Source organism: Brassica rapa, chromosome A05 (assembly GCF_000309985.2).
Source record: "Brassica rapa cultivar Chiifu-401-42 chromosome A05, CAAS_Brap_v3.01, whole genome shotgun sequence".
Taxonomy (NCBI): domain Eukaryota; kingdom Viridiplantae; phylum Streptophyta; class Magnoliopsida; order Brassicales; family Brassicaceae; genus Brassica; species Brassica rapa.
Genome location: NC_024799.2, coordinates 9,249,576 through 9,268,064, shown reverse-complemented (window position 1 = coordinate 9,268,064; position 18,489 = coordinate 9,249,576). Strand labels below are relative to the sequence as shown.

General features: G+C 36.6%; 4 protein-coding genes and 1 long non-coding RNA gene across 9 annotated transcripts; 1 reads left to right on the top strand and 4 right to left on the bottom strand.

Annotated features, from left to right (window-relative positions):
* Window positions 1–424: 424 nt before the first annotated feature.
* Window positions 425–4,462, bottom strand: LOC103871315 (choline-phosphate cytidylyltransferase 2). Of its 4 annotated transcripts, XM_009149556.3 has the most exons (9): window positions 4,236–4,462; window positions 4,021–4,134; window positions 3,842–3,937; window positions 3,704–3,746; window positions 3,473–3,628; window positions 3,305–3,373; window positions 3,010–3,120; window positions 1,219–2,909; window positions 425–1,138 (listed from the first exon to the last, which is right to left on the bottom strand). In XM_009149556.3, the coding sequence occupies exons 1-8, from the start codon at window positions 4,361–4,363 to the stop codon at window positions 2,706–2,708; spliced, it is 921 nt and encodes a 306-aa protein (XP_009147804.2). In that variant the 5' UTR covers window positions 4,364–4,462; the 3' UTR covers window positions 425–1,138; window positions 1,219–2,705. The 4 variants fall into 4 exon arrangements, with proteins under 4 accessions (XP_009147804.2, XP_033147035.1, XP_033147037.1 ...); XM_033291144.1 differs by having other exon boundaries at window positions 3,473–3,746; XM_033291146.1 differs by having other exon boundaries at window positions 3,473–3,746; window positions 4,021–4,147; window positions 4,236–4,373.
* Window positions 4,463–4,502: 40 nt separating this feature from the next.
* On the bottom strand, window positions 4,503–8,326 carry LOC103871325 (extradiol ring-cleavage dioxygenase). The gene is made up of 3 exons (XM_009149568.3): window positions 7,509–8,326; window positions 6,999–7,378; window positions 4,503–6,910 (listed from the first exon to the last, which is right to left on the bottom strand). The coding sequence occupies exons 1-3, from the start codon at window positions 7,743–7,745 to the stop codon at window positions 6,721–6,723; spliced, it is 807 nt and encodes a 268-aa protein (XP_009147816.1). The 5' UTR covers window positions 7,746–8,326; the 3' UTR covers window positions 4,503–6,720.
* LOC117133941 lies at window positions 6,447–8,782 on the top strand. The gene is made up of 2 exons (XR_004458013.1): window positions 6,447–6,580; window positions 6,658–8,782. It is a non-coding gene; the product is annotated as an uncharacterized LOC117133941 (long non-coding RNA).
* LOC103871335 (extradiol ring-cleavage dioxygenase) lies at window positions 8,574–10,187 on the bottom strand. The gene is made up of 3 exons (XM_009149578.2): window positions 9,650–10,187; window positions 9,051–9,430; window positions 8,574–8,950 (listed from the first exon to the last, which is right to left on the bottom strand). The coding sequence occupies exons 1-3, from the start codon at window positions 9,884–9,886 to the stop codon at window positions 8,758–8,760; spliced, it is 810 nt and encodes a 269-aa protein (XP_009147826.1). The 5' UTR covers window positions 9,887–10,187; the 3' UTR covers window positions 8,574–8,757.
* A 2,618-nt stretch (window positions 10,188–12,805) lies between these two features.
* LOC103871343 (protein FAR-RED IMPAIRED RESPONSE 1) lies at window positions 12,806–17,425 on the bottom strand. Of its 2 annotated transcripts, XM_009149590.3 has the most exons (8): window positions 16,303–17,417; window positions 13,939–16,131; window positions 13,816–13,869; window positions 13,657–13,725; window positions 13,513–13,575; window positions 13,316–13,384; window positions 13,175–13,222; window positions 12,806–13,081 (listed from the first exon to the last, which is right to left on the bottom strand). In XM_009149590.3, exons 2-8 carry the CDS (start codon window positions 16,063–16,065, stop codon window positions 13,028–13,030), a joined length of 2,484 nt encoding a protein of 827 aa, XP_009147838.1. In that variant the 5' UTR covers window positions 16,066–16,131; window positions 16,303–17,417; the 3' UTR covers window positions 12,806–13,027. The 2 variants fall into 2 exon arrangements, with proteins under 2 accessions (XP_009147838.1, XP_018510636.1); XM_018655120.2 differs by lacking the exon at window positions 13,513–13,575 and having other exon boundaries at window positions 16,303–17,425.
* Window positions 17,426–18,489: the final 1,064 nt, after the last annotated feature.

The following is an 18,489-nucleotide window of genomic DNA, read 5'->3' as shown; positions in this document are numbered from 1 at the left end:
CTAATTTACGAGGAATTAACAAGGCCCGTGTTTTCATTTTTACTTTTCGTCGTAAATATCTCGTGAAATTATGAGGAATTAACCAGGCCCGTGTTTTTTTTTTACGAGGAATTAATTAGGCCCGCATTTTTTAACCACGACTACTTTACGAAGAAATGGCTTACGTGGAAAAAACGAGGTCCGCATTTTCTTTTACGAGTACTTCACGACGAACCTTAAAACCGTATTTCTCTTTTACGAGGAATTAACGAGAATTTATTCTAAATCTCCTAAAACCCAAAACCCGAAACCCCAAGTTCCTTAACTTATAAACTCAATCTCTACTTACTAAACCCTCAATCCACAAATCCCTAAACTGATTTTTCCTAACCCAAAATCAATTTATTAATTTTATTTTCATAATTAAACAAACTAAACACATGCATTAAATCTGAAAGTCAATCTTATTAAAAAAAATACATCAACATTCGGATACATCATTGACATTCTCGTTGTCACTAGAAACATCATCATTTTCATTAAACTCGTCTTCAACAGCTTCGTCCATGGTATCTTCGGGAAGATCTTCGTATTCACGATTATGTGGATCAATGAGAAGTAATGTCATCAATTTGTTGTTCAGGTTCCTTGACTTCATTGATGTGCTCTTCTTGTAAAGGTGGTTCTTCTCCACCGATTATTCATCCACAAGGTGTAACTTTGATAACAGCTAACCAATTTATTCCCGACTCTTTAATCCGAGGGTATGAATGAAGCTAACTTGGTCTGCTTGCAAAGCTAATATGAAAGGCTTGAATTTGTTGTAGCTTCGTCCAGCATTGACATCAACTACACCGAATTTGTTAAACCGAACACCTCTGTTAACGACGAGATCGAACCAGTCACATTTGAAGAGGACGCATTTCAGCCTCAATAACCCTGGAAATTTCACTTCAATAATCTCCTGCAAGATCCCGTAGAAATCTGTTTTGCCTTTCCCACATATTCCATAATTACTTGTCACCCGCCGTCTACCATATTCATATGTATGAAAAGTAAAGCCTTGTGTGAAATACATCGGTGATGTGGTAATCTTTGCAAGTGGACCTTGAACTAATTCGTGAAACCATGTGGGGTAATTTTGATCGTCATAATCAACCTGCAAAATTAAAGAGAACGTTGAAATTAATCATACTAACGGCGAATAGAGATGTATGCCATAAAATTTTGAATTAATACCTGACTCCTCAACCACTTAATAAAGTGTTGATCTTTCCTTCTGTCTACCTCACTTGTGGATATATCTGGGATTGTTTCTTCGACTTGAATAACAAATAGGCTGTAAAATCATCTCCCCAGTAGATCATACAATTGTCAATGCAAACGTCTATCATCTTCGAAAGCAACCCAAGATTATAAACCAGTTTCTGAATCTCATAAAAAGAATCAGCATACACATTGTCTTCCAGCAAATACTCTTTAAAAAAGTCTGCCCATGCATTCATGCAACTTTCAGGTAGATTGTGCTCAGTTTTAATATTCATCATTCTAGCAGCCAATAACAATTTAGAGAGACCTTCTCTACAACCACTATAAATTGGCTGATTCGCAACATCTAACATTTCATAAAACTTTTTTGCATCTATGTTAGGTTCTTCAACTTCATAATGAGCTACAAATGCATCAGCTACCATATCATGAACCCTATCATAATCGACCATCTGCTCCTTCTGATGGTAACTATTTTCATTATGCAAATGATCAACCGGTTCATCCTGAAAATTGCTATTACTACTACTATCTTCATTCCCACAATTATAATCTTCTCCATGTTAAAACCAAATATAGTAATGTGGCGTGATTAAATGCTTCCATGCATTTTCACAAGGTGCCAATTTTGAATTGTTGCATTTCAGACAAGGATAGAACATCTTACCGCTTTCATGCGCGAACGGTGTAGAATCTGCTTGATGCATACATGTCTCCAGCCCGTCAAAAAATTATTTTGTCACTCTTCCGTTAGCATCTCTGTGCGTATACATCCACATCCGCAACTTGAGAATATTCCATCACCGGACATCTTTTTTCTTTCTCGTTTTCAGTTTTTTTTTTCCTTTTTGGTGTGTTTCAAATGAAACACAAACGACATATTTATAGGAAATTTTTTAAATTGGTAGGTGAAATTGTACTAGGAATTTACAAAGAAACACAGTTGGTTACCTGAAACCAAAAATACATTTACAACTAAAAAATTGGTGTACTCGATATTTCGTCGCTACAAAGACGTAAGATATTTCGTCGTAAAGTACACCCTAAATTTAAGTCTTCTTTACCACGTTAAATTGCTTTGTTTTTACGACAAAAATCTTATTGTTGTTACTTTACGATGAACTTACGTTGAGATTCACTTTCCTCGTAAACTAGACTTAAATTTACGAGGTCTCATTTTTCCTTTATTTTTCGTAGTTAGGATTGTGTTTTCTTGTAGTGCATTGACGGATAGATATGTTGATTTCATTTTGTTTATTTTTATTCGCTTATATATTTTTAAATGTAAGGTCTCCACCATGTTATCATTTTTGAGTGTTTTGATCATATATTCTATATCAGTGACAGCTTTAACTTCTGCTGCATGGGAGTCTTAGAAAGTAACAACAAGTTGAACATAATACAAGCAATACTAATGCCATAGATGTGGAAATTCTTGAATCATTAGCCAAGATCTCTCATTTCTTTACTATCTTATTCTTTTTGTTGCTCTCATTTAAGGAACCTTCATGATCATTATGATAGTTTTCATCTCCTTTTGCAAACCCAGCGTCATCAAAAATCTGTTCCTCCTTGGCATTTGACAGGCCGTTCAAGCGCCGGTTCTCTTCTGACTCTTGCCTCAATAGCTTTTGCTGGATCCCATCTCTGATGGCTGTTCCCTGAAAAACATTCAACCAGAGACATCAGTTGACATATATGGAAACACTTTGAAATCTCCAAAGCTGAGAGAAACAAATCCATTCTGATGCTTTGGCTTACCATTTTATGACAACCTTCCTCAAACATTTCAAGAAATCCAACAACCCAACGATCAGCGTTTTCAACCCATTCGTCATGGTGAGACCCAGCAGTTTTTGCTACGGTTTGTATCTGCCCAAGAAAAATAAAAGATCCAGGATTCAGTAGCCATATAAGTGGTCACCAATAATATAACCTCTAGATGTAAGAATCAAAATGGAGGGATGACGCCCTCTGAAGATCATTCAACTACAAGTTCTCTGGATTCACTAAAGGAAGCATGATCATTAAAGAATAAAGATTCACCAACTCCAACCTTCTCTTGCTGTTCTTTCACTTTCTCTTGTAGTTTCTTCAGTTTAACGTTCACTCTAAGCCTCTTTTCCTGTTTGTAGCAAACAAAGTCCATAAGATTGTTAGTGCATCATGTTGGATATACAATTAAAACATAAGGAAAATTAAAAGAGAAAAATGGAGAGCTTGCCTTAACGAAGCTGACACCGAGTTCTTCTCTTGAATATCCTCGGTCCAAATTACGCAACACATACTGGTTGTAATCTTTAACTATTCTCATGATTATGTCTGATGTCGATATCCCCTCTGTTCGTTTCGTTTCTTTAAACTTCCCGATCGACTTCACCTGCAAGAAACCAAAGCCCAAAACCGCTAAGAAACACCATGAGTCAGAAGAGATAACCAAAGGGAAGAAACTTACAAACTCATAAACATCGTTTCCAGCTCCACTAGCATCCGCATAGCTTGCACAACAAGAAACCAACAACAAATACAGTTAAAAGCTAAGACAAAACACAAAGTATTAACCTTTTTGCAATTGTTATTTGTGGAATCTTACGGAAGAGCATCGTGAGCTACGTAGTCGATCTTATGCTTATCGAGAAACTCTATGGTGAGAACCCATGGTGCATCTGGAATCACTTCATCGACCCACCTTGTTGACAACAACAACACCATATGAATATTACCAACACACAATATATAAGCAACATATATAATCTATAGGGTTAACATTACTTGCAATGTCGGAGAGATTCATAACGCTCGGACTCCGTCATGACGGTCTTGCCTTTGAACTTGTTGGTAATCTTGTCGTTACAACATCCTACCAGCAGATATGTGTTCGGAAACCTAATTTGTTTTGCTTATATGATTTAAGTTATATTTGATCAAATTATCGATGGAAAAAACCATAAACATTAGGGAGGGATTGAATGAAAGGTGGTACATACGATTTTTTGGCCTGTTCGATGGCGCGAGCATGACCGAAGTGGAACAAATCGAAGATGCCATCAGCGTAGACTCTAACAGGCTGATCTGAAGCTGTTTCTGAAACTTTGTCGTCACCGTTAATGGCCATTGAATTTTTTTGTCGGAATTCTCTCTTTTTTCTTTTTGGATTGGCTTCTTCTTCTTTAAATGTGTGTTTATTCCTATTTTTCTTAGTGGCTTTCCCTCCAATCGCGCAATTTTCTAAATTGGCTTCTTCTTTTTTTCTCCGTTTATATATTCTATGACTTTTCAATTTTGCATTTGTTTTGAATTTGCATTAAAATAAATAATAACGTGGGAGATCCATTGATTATAAAATTTAATTAGCGACTCATTAATAGTTTTAGCACAAAAAAAAGGAGATTTGGAACTTGCTGCTCATCATGAAGCGCATTTTCCAAACTTGCATATAATATGCACTTTGGAATGAAAGAAATGCCAGGCTCCACAGCACAGCTAGTAGATCTTATGCAACTTTCCCAATGAATCTCACTCTGATTTTTGATAGATAGAATTAGGGTTGATGGTAGATGTTTGATTTAAATGGTTTGACGGTTTGTTTGAAGGGTAAGGTGTCGTCAAGCTAACTAGCTATAATTCCTCTCACTTGGATAAATGGATTGATTGGTCACACTAAACTTACGTAATTGCCTTAGATTCACCTCTCTCGTTCTGGATATGACACACCAGTCAATTTGAAACTTTGTTGATTATTTTAGATTCACACATCTCTGTAATCAAGTTGTTCATAAAACAAATGAATCACAAAATTTGAAAGGAAAGAAGTTTTGATAAATATGATGATTGAAGTTTCTGAAACAAATTTGAAAATACTAAATAGAAAAAACAAACTTGCTGTATGAACATCATAAAAAATGTAAAATAGACAAAGTGATAAACAGTTAGGTGGTGGTTGAAGTAGTTGAGAAAGTGGAGTAAATGAAGGTGGTTTAAGTGATTGTGGTTTGGCCAAATATTTCTTATTCACTTTCTAGATTTTGAATAAGACCAACAATCTTCTCAATTAGCTTTTTGGACTTAGATTTTGTAATAGGCCCATCAGAGATTGCAAATGAGTCTTCTTTATGAACACTGAAATAATGCATCCACTCAGGTTCATCCACAGAGTTGCATACACGAGGTTGCATCCACTAAGGTTCATCCATAGAGTTGTATCAACGGGGTTGCATCCAAAACCAGTAGCCTTACTCTCGGTTCAAAACTTTGTGAATGAGCATGTAGCCTTTGTGAATGAGCATGTAGCCTTTTTCTCGGTCCAGAACTTCGTGAATGAGCCCAATAAGATTCAGAATAAATCTCATCGTCCAAACAACATCTCTTCTCCCCTCTGATCCAAACCAAGAGATCATCACTAGTACAAAAAACATCATACCCACGGTACTTTTTCGTAGCTATAGTCCAAATTTCGTAGCTATATGAGTTTTTGCTACGGAAATGCTACGAAAAAAATGTGGGTATACGATCGTAGCAAAAATAAATCGTAGCAAAAATCGAAGCAAAAAGCTACAATCTTGACACGATGGATTCGTAGCAAATAAGCTACATTTTGCCACGAAATATTTTGTAGTTGGTTTTGCTACGAATGAAACTGTTGCTTATTCCGTGGCTTTTAAAAATATTATTAAAAAAAAAATAAATCAAAATTTAAAACAAAATAAATGAATAATTTTCGTAAAAAATAAATACAATTAATATTAAAACGGGAATTGATGTACAAATTAAATCGCTTTACATTTACAAATTAAAATTGGTTTAAAAAACCAAAAGAAAAATTAAACCTAATGGCCGTCCAAGGTCAGTGGATTGACCAGGCGATCATCCGGCTAGACCATCGGTTAGACCTATCGAGTCTAAGGCTATGGGCGATTGGTTATATTCCTTTCTCCCTTTGTTTTCTTGATTTATATTCTTCTTCTTCTGTACATGCGATCTAAGTAGTGGTTGGGATGGGTTAGAAGAACCAAGGCTAAGGCCGGTTCATACAATCGTAGTCCATAACCCACGGGTGGGACGTACGCATGGCCGATCGGCCAAGTGTTGATCCGGTTGGATCAGGCGGTTACTAAGTAACCGATTGTACCTTTTCCCTTAACCATTGCGACGGTTTGAGGCTTAGGCCGAATGTATCAATCGTGATCCAAGGCCAACAGGCCGGATGCACGCCAAGGTCTGATCTACCGAGACATGATCAATTGGACCGGACGGCTAAAAGACAACACGGTGGTGTTCTGTTACTAAATGGTTTCATGTGCCAAGGCTTGGGCATGAGCTTTGGTTAGTTGTGGTAAGTATTTTGATACATGACTGATATGGATAATTATTATTTTTTGTTCAAACCATAACTGATATGGATAATTAAAGAGAAGAGAAATACAAAAAAAGCTTATTAAGAGAAGAGACACAACAACAAGTGAATGAAGTGTTTCAGAGGGAAGAAGTGAATCTATAAGAAGAATAAGACAAAGTACTTGTCCAGCTTGTGTGGATTTGCTCTGCCTTTGCATCATCACCTGCCGCACCCATTGCAACGTGCAACGGGTACAAATGCTCAGGCCATGGATGCGCCATTCTAGGGTTCGGAGCTTTCTCTTCCCAATCATTCACATCTCCATATCTGGAACAAACGTAAGAAAATCAATGATTCTTGTAACATTAACCACCAATAAGAAAAGATGTTTGTTATTTGTAGCAATCGTTTCAACCTTCCTTGAAGGAGAGAGTCTCTGAGCCAAAGATCAAACTCTAAAGCCCAAGAAACCGAAGAGTCAGTAAAGACGTTATAGCCACGCTTGCTCAAGTTATGAGTAGCACTTCCAGAGCCAATGATAAGAACACCTTCCGCTTTCAGTGGAGCCAATGACTTGCCCATGTTGTAATGGTAACTCCCATTTTGAGATGATTGAACAGAGAGCTGGCAAACGGGTATATCCGCCTCTGGATACATCAACATAAGAGGAATCCAAGCTCCATGATCAAGTCCTCTGTTTGTATCTTCATCAACACGCTTCATTCCTCCTCCTACCATTAGCAGTTCTTTAACCCTCTTTCCCAGTTCAATAGCTCCTGGTGCTTCGTACTTCAGCTGCAGACCACAAATATTGAAAACTGATGCGTTTCTTTTCTTAAACGATCTGCTATATCTGGTTAGGGTTTAGGACAAGCCCTAAGATTGTGAGAGTGTCGGTGAGAAAGGGGAATAGAGAGATAGAGACCTTGTACATGGGCTCAGGGAAACCATTGAAGTCGTGGATGGTTGTATTACGGAGAACAGTGTTGACGGATGGGAACTCGGTGTCCCAGTGTGCAGAGATGACTAGAATAGATTTGGGTTTGTGTTGAAAAACTTTGTGAGACCATGATTTGAAGAAGTCTCTGGCCTCCAAGCTATCGTCTATGCTCAACCTGGGAGTTCCGTGAGATAAGAAGAATGTTTGGTTCATTTTCTCCATTGAGTCTCCCTCTCTCTCTTACTATGTGTGTGTTCTTGTCTTCTTGATGATTCTTGCCTCTTTTTCACCTGAGTATTCTCTGCCTTTCTATTATTATGTGGGGAAGAAAGATAGGGAGGGGCCACACCCACCAGACCCAACTGAGTATACTTTACACAATTACACATGTGCTTTTCTGAAGTGGCACATAAATCATCAAAAAGAAAGAGAGAGAGTGAAGAAATGTTTTCGTATGAGAACTTTTAAAGAAACCATAAAGAAAATGGCATTTACAAAGGCGCAGGACATGCAAAAGGAAATGTTGTTTCATCACCGTTGGAAGCGGAATATAATGCACTTATAGTAGCTATGAAACAATGTTGGATACGTGGCTACAGAAAGGTGATCTCTGAAGGTAATAACAAGAAAATGTTTGATAATTTACAGTCAAGAAAATTGCAATTTGGATTGTACAATTCGGTTAGAGAAGCAAGATGGTGGAGCAGAAAATTTCAGGAGGTTGAATTCCAATGGATCAAAAGAACCGGAAATGAAGTGTTGGACAAAATGGCCAAGCTGGATATACCGGAAGAGGGTTTATTTGAATTTTATTACTATGTTCCTAGACCCTTATCATCTATGTTACATAACGATTATGTAAACTCAATTTAAGATAATGCAATTGTTGAAAAAAAAATAAACAATAAAGAAAATTATCATTTTATGATTGAAATCACTTTTTAATTAAAACTTAAATATAAGTTAATTATATTAAGAAACTAATACTGTTTTGTTTGAGAACTTTAAAGTTTAAAGCAATGGATGTGCTCCATTTTTTCATACATCAAAGGCAATCCAATATAATGTATATATAAACCAATTACAGACTTGTTTTCTTCTTGTCATTCACAAAGTAGATTTTGTATTTGCATACAAGGAAAGATCTGGATTATTGTAAATAGATGAAATACACAAAGCGTATATTAAAAGTAGAGACGGAACAAAGTGAAGGAGATAGACATGAAATATTAATTCAAAGGGAAGAAGTGAAGCTGTAAGATGAATAAGACAGAGTACCAAGCTGCCAGCTTGTGTGAATTTGCTCTGCCTTTGCATCACCACCTGCTGCACCCATTGCAACGTGTAGCGGGTAAAAATGCTCAGGCCATGGATGCGCCATTTTCGCATTTGGGGCTTTCTCTTCCCACTCATTCACATCTCCATATCTATAACACACATAATACGTACAATCAATGATTCTTGTAAAGCTAACCAAGAAATATATATATATATATATATATATAAATTTGTAACTGTAGTTTATACCTTCCTTGAAGAAGAGAATCTCGGAGCCAATGATCAAACGCCAAAGCCCAAGGAACAGCTGAGCCATTAGTTATATTAAAGTCAAGCTTCCTCAAGTTGTGAGTAGCACTTCCTGATCCAATGATAAGAACACCTTCGTCTTTAAGTGGAGCCAATGCTTTGCCCATGTTGTAATGGTAAGTCCCACTTTGAGATGATTGAACAGAGAGCTGGCAAACAGGTATGTCCGCCTCTGGATACATCAACATAAGAGGAACCCAAGCTCCATGATCCAGTCCTCTGTTTTTATCTTCATCAACACGTTTCATTCCTTCTTCTCCCATTAACAATTCTTTTACCCTCTTCCCCAATTCAATAGCTCCAGGTGCTTCATATTTCAGCTGCAAGTTTCAAAAATGACCCTCCTTATGTATAAACTTGAAACGTTTGATATAATTGACATAATAGATTGAAACTTTTTTGATATAATTGACCACAGATTGAAAATTGATGTGTTTCTTCAACGGTGGGTAGGGCTTAGGATAAAACCTAGTTCATCTAGATTCTGGGTGAGACAAAAGTTAGGGTTCTGGTAAGAAAAAAGAGGAAGAGAGAGAGACCTTGTACATGGGATCAGGGAAGCCATAGAAGTCGTGGATGGTGGAATTGCGGAGAACAGTGTTGACGGTTGGAACTTTTGTGTCCCAATGTGCGGAGATGACCAAGATCGATTTGGGTTTCTGTGGCAGAACTTTGTTGGTCCATGATTTGAAGAACTGTCTCGCTTCCAAGCTATCGTCAATGCTCAATGTAGGAGAGCCATGAGATAAGAAGAACGTTTGATTCACTTTCTCCATTGAATCTCTCTCTGCTCTTGGTCAAATCTTGATTCTTGCTCTCTGTTTCACCAACCAACTCTAAAGGGTTCATTTCTTTTGTCCCTCCAGTTTTTCTTTTAACCTACGGCCCCACCCCACCAAACCCAAATTCGTGTTTTTATATATATAGAATATCCGGTTAGAAACTCTGACACGGCATTGTCCCACCAAGCTCATCATTTTCTGACCAGATACATCAATACATCATCATCATCGTCATCATCCTATACATCCTGTTTTAGTTTCTAGAACCGATCCTTATATTAATTTCCTTAGCAAATCAACTAACCAAACTTAGCAGGAAACGTGGATGTGTTTTGCTGTAGCATTAGAGCATCTCAAAAAAAAAAAAAAAATTTCTATTTTAAAGTTTTCAAAATTCTATATTTGAAGTTTATACGTGTTTTTCTCCAAAAACAAAATTTCAAATTTAACTTCAAAACTATTATATTTCATAATAATCTTTGTATTTGTCATAACTAATTTGAATTCATAAAACTTTTATAAATAACTAGCACATATATAAACATATCACAACAATATTAATTAATGAAATATTCTATTAAAATATAAAAATTTAAATAAAAATAACTTAATTAACATTAAATTTCAAACAAAATACCATATTATTTCATAAATGATTTTCGTAATGCATATATGATCTATTAGTGCATTTCGAAGTAAAAATGGTTCTCCTTATTTTTACTTTGTTGAAATCGAGTGATGTTGATACTTGTAAATATATTAGATCAGAACAAGAAAATAAAAGAGAAATCTAAAATATTGCTAAAATACTAATTTTTTTTTATGATATTAATACTCATAAATATATTTGATAAAAACAAAAAAAAATTGTACGAAAAAGACATCAAAAACAACAACAACAACAACAACAACCATCTTCATCTTCAGTTACACAAAAAAATGTGGACAATATTTGAAAATTTTGAAGGTTCCGGATCAAACTTATCTTGAGTACTAGTGTTGTTGTAATATTTAAATTTGTGTAATAGTTATGTTTTCATGTAATTTTTATAAATATTTTTTGTTAAGTTTCTTTTGTATATTATTGTTTTCCTAGTTAAAAATTAAAATTCTGTAAACAAAATTTAAAATATTTATGAGATATAATTTTTTTAAGGATTAAAACAATAAAAAAAATTATGGATCATAAAGGTGATGTGTGATTGTAGGGACTAAAATGCAAATATAAATATGAAATTTCAAATTTGAAGTTTGAGTAGTGAAACTTTACATAGAGTTTCACTCCTCAAAATTTCAAATTTGAAGTTTTTAAATTTTTTTTTGTAGAGCAAAAAACTTCATATTTGAAGTTATAAAGTGTATTTTGGAAATGCTCTAATATAATAATTACTTTGTTGTAATGAAACTAGTTGTCTCGGATTAACAGACTCTATACGAAAATCTATACTTCAAAAAAAAATTAGTAAAACTTACACTTAGTTTTGCCGAACGACAAAACAATGGCCACACTCGGAAAACTATCATTACTATTGACACAAAATATACCAACTCAATATAATACAAAAAAATAAAATATATTTACAAAAGGAATACAACAAATAAATAATAAAAAGTAGACAATATGCGTGTATCACGGACACACCACTAATATTCTTAGAAACAAAAGAAATCTACATCAAAACTATAATAGTATTGATCATTACGAGACCTATCAATTAAAATGCATAAAATAAAAACAATGCATTTGCTTTATACAACAAATCAAATAGTTTATTTACTTTTATGTACTATTATAAAATATACAAGAAATTTAATCAATAAAAAAAAGTATAATATTTTCTATAATGATCAGCTCAACGGTGTCAGTTCACAGGTTAATGGCGAGTTTTTGGGCTTTAGGATTTTTAATTAATAGGGTTTCATAAAATCTAAATTTTGTGTAAAAATATAAGTTGGTAGAACCTTTGATAAAATGTTACATGAGGAACATAAGGTAATTCAGATTATATACGACCATTGGACTTACCGGTTCGCCTCAAGGTATGGATATAAAAACATTGCTTATATCTTAATTTGTTTATGAACAATATATACACCCCACTAAAAAGAGTTAAAATAATTTATAAAAATAGAATACTTTCTTCGCACCATTTAATTGTAGACATACTATTAGTCCTCATCAATCATTTTCAGTTCGGGTATTTTGGTTTTTGGTGTTTTGGTTCTAGAAATTTAGGAACCGTTCATGTACTTACATAGTTTGGTTTTATTTCAGTTTGGTTATTTTGTATTTTGGTTTGGTTCAGTAGCAAAATTGGAAACCGACAAATATGCAAACAAATTTTTGGGTCCAATTCAGTTTCAGTTCGATTCTAGTTTTTTGAGTAATTATGGATTTATAGATAAAAATATAATTTGGGGTTTCAGTTTAACTATCGGGTAATTTGGATTGTTCAAATAAAAACATCGGATATTTCGAGTAATTTTTAATATTTTGAATAAAAAATATTCGGTTTAGTCGGCTATTAAGGTAATTTGGTTTATAAATAGCATTTTAGGATATTTGGTTATTTAGAAATTAAATATAATTAATATTTGTAAGTATATAATTTGTATTTTAAAAATTCAGATACCTATTTGGTTCTTGGTTCGGTCTCAAGTTTTTTGGTTCTAGATATGTGATCTACTCGGTTATTTAAAAAAGTTCAATTCAATTTTAGTTTTGGTCCTTTCGGTTTAGTATGATTTGGTTGGTGGTTTCCAGATAAATTACTGAAACTTATACACTAATTTATATAAAAATTCATTAAAAACTGCACTAAAACATAAAGAGAGGGTTTGGCTTGCATCTGTTTGGACAACTGTATTTTTCTTTCTAACAACAAACGGTTTATCTATTACTTAAAATTCAGGTGGTCTGAAAACCATATTGGAATAGAACAACGGACAATGTTGTTAAAAGATGCCCTTCTATTTAATGACATAAAACCAAAATGCTAGGTCGGATACACAACATTTCAGCCATATAATATTCATACATGGTAAGGGATCACATAATATACATAAACCAAACCAAAAGATTTTATTTGTTCTTGTCAATTGCAACTCAGGTCCAATGGAAGATCTGTTGAGTTTCTATAGCTGTCTTGATGAATTACCAGGCAACTGGGCAGATCTCAAATGCTCATCCTGAAAGAAAAGGAAAAAAAACCAAGTGGGTTAAACCACAAAAATAAAAAATTATCATTCCAAGTAAAGCAGCAACTTTCATGGAGCTGAAACCTGTAAATTGTAAGCGAAGTTGGGAGGAGGCCTGAAATCCATTTGACCCTGTAGCAGGAAAAGTAAGAGATCACTCATAAACATTACATGGTTCTAAAATAAATTAAGAGGAGTTTATAAAGTATGGAAGCACAAATGTACCAGCCCTGGCATGGCTTGCTGATTCGTGAAGAAGCTATCCTGCACTGGTGCTATGGAGTTCAGTTGTCCCTGAAATCATAAGAACATAAACATGACAATCTCATTTCACATGAATTTATACTTAGCACATATAGGTAAGGCATCATAGGTGGTGTTTTTCTGATTTCAAGCATTTATGTGTATATATATAAACCCACCAGGCCTTGTATGGTTCGTTGATTTACATAGTAGCCTTCGTGAGGTGGCTCCATTAAATTTAACTATATCCACAGTTATAAACAGGTTTAGTATTAGATGTTGAATTGCTTAGCCAGGTTAAGTAATAATAATAATCAACATACCAATCCTTGAACGTTCTGTTGAGGACCATAGTAACCACTGATGCTCATTCCCTCTGAACTTATATTTTCCTGCACAAAACAATCACAAGAACCAGCAGCAGACTATATGTAAGGCCATCTCCAAGAATGAATAGGAGAAGATCCAGAGAAAGCACAAACCATTGGTTGCAAGCTCGGTTGAGATTCAAGCATTTGGCCAGCCTCTGGTTGTCCCTGCACAAGATCAATTTGAGTATCAAATAACAGGGTTTAGATTTGCAGACAAGTCAATAACAAACCAACCTTTCTTTTCCTAACAACAGTCTTCTTTTTTGTTGCTTTTACACCGGCCAATACATGGTTTTCTTCTTCGTGAGCACCATTATTAAGCTGGCTATTAGACTCAGCGAAGTTGTTTCTAGCATGGTTTAGGTCGACACAATTTTTCAGGGTCTCAACAAGTGTGCGCAATACTATGTTGTAGTTTTCTTCTGAGACACAACCTTCCTCGCTCAATTCAATGGCTCGACAACACAAATCATTATACCGCTGAACTCTGGTCTGTACCTGGTCTGCTCCTCCACTCTTGGCATCTTTTGTCCACCTTTTCAAAATATACCGAGGCGGAACGCTAGCAAAGCCACACATCTGCAGAATCATCAAAGCATGCCGACAGAGAAACCCTTTGTATTCAAACATATGGCAGAAACAGCAGAGTTCTGACTGAGTTTTGCTCCACGTCACAAGGAACTCGTCGTCTTTTTCACAGTCTTGAACTCTGAACGTCACCATGTTTTCGTCTTCTTTTTCCTTTCTAGGATGGCAAGCGACAACCCCCAAGACCTCGACTTGGAATTTCTTGAATATCGTGTGGGTGTAAGTTGCTGCCATTTGCTTCTCCCAGGGAGAGGGAGACTTCAGCGCAGGTTGCTTGTGGCAAGTATCGAAATCCGCAACGGATTCCTCCTCGTACCTATTCTGCAGCATCACACCGTACTGCCTCAAGAACTCTTTCAGCGTTATTTTCTTATGAACGTACTTATCGAAGAAAGAGTTGACACTTTCTGCACGCTGAGATGTCGACATTCCCGCTAGAAACACCTCGCTCATAAAAGTGGGCACCCACTTCTGGCGGTGTTCGTGCAACCACAGCAGCCATTCATCATTCTCAAGTCCGAACTGGCTCACCATTTTCCACCATCTCATATCGAACTGATCACTCGTCCACGATCTGAAGATGCACTTATTGAATTTCCGCAAGAAGTTCTCGTGCCGTTTCATCACATGGGAGAAGTATTCAGGAAGCTTTTCCAACACGTGCCACAACGCAAAGCAATGACGAGTGTTTGGTAACAGCTCCGAAACCGCAGCCATCAAGAGTTTATCTTGGTCAGTGAGAATAACTTTAGGAGCTCGACCACCCATTGCTCGAAGCCATGTTTTTATCAGCCACGCAAATGTCTCCTTAGACTCATCAGCAACCAATCCACAGCCAAGCAGCATAGGCTGGGAATGATGGTTCACCCCAATAAATAAAGCTAGAGGCAACTTATCGTTAAACTTGACATAAGTAGTATCAAAGGATACAACATCATTAAAACTCATGTAGTCATCTCTGCTCTTAGCATCAGCCCAAAACAAATTTCTTAAACGTTGCTCCTCGTTTAAGTCTATGGCATAGAAGAATCTGGGGTTCTCTTTCTTAATACGCTTAAAGTACTCAAGCAGTAGTTGAGAATCTCCTTCTTCCAAAGCCAAACACCGACGACCCTTATCAACCTGACTGGTCTGAAGAAGAAGAAGCCCCTTGTTGTTCTTATTATATCCCCCAGATTGTCTCGACATCTCAACATACATTTTCCTGGTCCGTTCACTAACGGCGTGCAAGATGTCGATATTGTTCTTCTCAGCTAACTTGATGTTCCTCTGAATCCGGAAATGATAGGCAAGAGCAGGTAGAAGCTCGTGGTTGTGTTCTTTTATAAACTCATGAATGATCCATCTCCCATCCGATTTTCTCTTCACGTGCATACTTGCCTTACAATCTGTTTTCTTCACACTCGACCTTCGACCACTGCTACTACCACTCTCAGACTCGGGAGTGGAACCGTATCTAGAACAAGCGAACTTGGCGTCGATGAAATCTTTAGTCTTCTTGGACCGCCTGCTGTTTTTAATGGAGGTAGTAAAGCCCATGGATTTGGCGTAGTCTTGGTAAAACGTATAAGCTGCCTCGTGTGTGTCGAAGTCAATACCATCCGGTGGCTCAACACCAAGATGTCCTCCTGTTCTGAGATCATCAACAACAACTCCTCCTCCTACATCTCCGTTGTTATTATTATGAGATTCAACCATATTTGCATCACTCATCTGATTGTTATCACTCTCTTGCAAATCCATCTTCAACTTAGCCACATCTGGATTCACCATAAACCCCCACCCATGAAACAACTAGAGAATCCTCCTCCCAATAGATAACTTTTACATAATTAGCACCTGGAAATGTAAGAACCGAACTTCATAAGTATTTTAAGCATAAAAGATACATACTTTCCTTTAGCTAACACACACACATAGCAATAGGAAAGTGAACAACTTTCAGTAGTAACATGCTCCTTCTAGTAATAAATAGACAAGTTCTAGTCCATAAGACAAAAAAAAGCTTACTTTCATTGGTATTAAGCACAAAAGATACAGACTTTAAGGCAAGAAGAATCCACGAAATTTCAGGAATTTTTTAAGACTTCCATTTTCTCGGCCACCCAGACGGCGACAAAGGGAGGGAGACACAGAGAGAAGAGAAGAGAGCAAAGAAGGCGAGTGGGGAGGCAAAGAAGGCGAGTGAGGAACACAAGGAGCTCGCGTGAAGGAAGAGAGAATTTAGGGTTTCTTTTTGGAATTTTTAGGGATCTCGGGAATGTTTCGTTTCTTACAATCGCCTTTTCCTCACTCCACCCAGCGTTTGTTTCCAACGCGTCTTTTTTTTTTTTTCATTTCAGGCCCACGCGTCTGGCGTTTTGAGCGCGTCCCTGCGTTTGGATTTTGATGCTCTTCTTTTTCAATCGTCAAGTTGACTTTGACAGTCAACTCAAAAGGTTTTTTTTTTTTTTTGTGACAAAGATTCAAAAGTCCAAAACTACTTCATAGTTAGTTATCTGTTTTTAGCGGTTCCATTTTCATTTGTTTTTTTTTTTTGACATCAAAAGGCCATTCTATTACTCAAACTTGAGGTGGTCTGGATAACCAAACCGGAATAGAACAACCAACAAAATGTAGTTCCCTATGGAACGATCTAGCAGTCTTAACCAAAAAATCAGCAATCTGATTATGTGCCCGTGGAACGTGAGTGATGTTGAAAGCCGGGAAGCATATCTGTAGCGTCTCTATCTTCTCCAATTCCGTCGAAAAGCTTGGCCACGCCTGAGAGTCCTTTATCATTTCAATTAGTTCCTTACAGTCTGTCCCAAAGCTCTGGCAGGTCGAATGTTGCAGCATATTCTCCATCGCCCACCGCAACACTTCTACTTCTGAGTGCAAGGATGATTCGCGTCGGGGGAAATTTCTTGTCCCCATAAGTTGAGTGTTCCCAGAACTATCCATCCATGCCCATCCGCTTCCACTAAAGTTAGCAGAAGATGTCCAAGATCCATCTATCAAGCAAATATTTCCCAAGCTTACGACTTGGGGATCCTCATTTGTATTATCTTGTGCCACTGTTTGTACCACTTCATTAGCATCCTACCAGGCTTGGCATTCACTCTCTGCATGTCTAACTAGTTCCAAAGGATCTCTATCTATTCCCCTGAAGAGTTTTTCATTCCTAGCCTTCCAAATGTACCAAATTATCCAAGGATAAGGATCCCTATCTTGCTCTGGCCCAATGTTCCATTTTCACTTGTTTACACTTATCAAATAAGCGACTCCATTTTCAAAGAAAAAAAACGAAAAATTGAATAGATATGTTGTAGTTTTGCTCGTAACCTTTGTTTGTTTGTTTTTGTCATCTAGACTCAACTAAGACTCCGCAAACCAACTTGGTAATTCTGCATCCATATGAACGACGAAAGACGTTTGCCTCCAAGTACTGTGTGCCGGCTGTTAACCCTTGTGTTCTTCGTTTTTGGTACATGAATAATCATGGAGTGATTAAAGCTCTCTCTCGGGATCCAGATATCTTCTAAATAACTTTCGTATGTTGGCCATTCTGCAGGTTCATAAACCATCTTCACCATTTGGCAACAGTCCGTTGCAAACGTCACATGAAATTATCATAGATTCTTCATACTTTCCAAAGCCCAGATGAAAGCCTTCAACTCAGTATGTAATCGAGAAAGGCTAGCCCTTGTATTTCTCACCCCATCAAAACCTTCTAAAAGGCTATATCATCCTTGTCCTGAAAAATATCATGGACTTTCCATGATTCATCTGTGAAACACATCGTCCATGAATCAAAGGCAATGATTATACACATTGTCCCTGTCAAAAATGTTTCCTCATGTTGTGTAATTTATTGTGAGAGTGATGCATGTGCCTCCAACCATGTTGCAGCTTCCGTTTCTGCAAGTTTAATAATATCTTTAGGATCCACATCTATGTTATCGAAAACCATGCTATTTCTAGATTTTCCAATATACCATATAATCCATTTAAATTAATGATTATCCATATTTGATACAACTCTCCAAAACAAGTGATCCATATTTGCGAAAATGGATTGAAGTGGAACAACTTGCGGGTTCGAAGGAATACTCGAGAGAGCCCAAACTTGGATTGACGAAGGACATTCAAAGAATACATGATTCACTGATTCTTCCTCTGATCCACAACGTGCGTATTGTAAATCTCCTTGTATCT

Bases quoted from the DNA above. Each gene is read 5' to 3' on its own strand.
- LOC103871315 (XM_033291145.1), bottom strand. From the start codon at position 4,363: ATGGCCATTAACGGTGACGACAAAGTTTCAGAAACAGCTTCAGATCAG. The intron at 4,135-4,235 runs GTATGTACCACC...AAAACAAATTAG, and splicing joins ATCGAACAGGCCAAAAAATC to GTTTCCGAACACATATCTGC. The intron at 3,747-3,841 runs GTAAGATTCCAC...TTGTTGTGCAAG, and splicing joins GTAGCTCACGATGCTCTTCC to CTATGCGGATGCTAGTGGAG.
- LOC103871325 (XM_009149568.3), bottom strand. From the start codon at position 7,745: ATGGAGAAAATGAACCAAACATTCTTCTTATCTCACGGAACTCCCAGG. The intron at 7,379-7,508 runs GTCTCTATCTCT...TGTGGTCTGCAG, and splicing joins TCCCTGAGCCCATGTACAAG to CTGAAGTACGAAGCACCAGG. The intron at 6,911-6,998 runs GTTGAAACGATT...CGTTTGTTCCAG, and splicing joins GACTCTCTCCTTCAAGGAAG to ATATGGAGATGTGAATGATT.
- LOC103871335 (XM_009149578.2), bottom strand. From the start codon at position 9,886: ATGGAGAAAGTGAATCAAACGTTCTTCTTATCTCATGGCTCTCCTACA. The intron at 9,431-9,649 runs GTCTCTCTCTCT...TGAAACTTGCAG, and splicing joins TCCCTGATCCCATGTACAAG to CTGAAATATGAAGCACCTGG. The intron at 8,951-9,050 runs GTATAAACTACA...TGTGTGTTATAG, and splicing joins GATTCTCTTCTTCAAGGAAG to ATATGGAGATGTGAATGAGT.
- LOC103871343 (XM_009149590.3), bottom strand. From the start codon at position 16,065: ATGGTGAATCCAGATGTGGCTAAGTTGAAGATGGATTTGCAAGAGAGT. The intron at 13,726-13,815 runs GTTTGTGCTTTC...TGTTTTGTGCAG, and splicing joins AACCGAGCTTGCAACCAATG to GAAAATATAAGTTCAGAGGG. The intron at 13,576-13,656 runs GTATGTTGATTA...CTGTGGATATAG, and splicing joins AACAGAACGTTCAAGGATTG to TTAAATTTAATGGAGCCACC.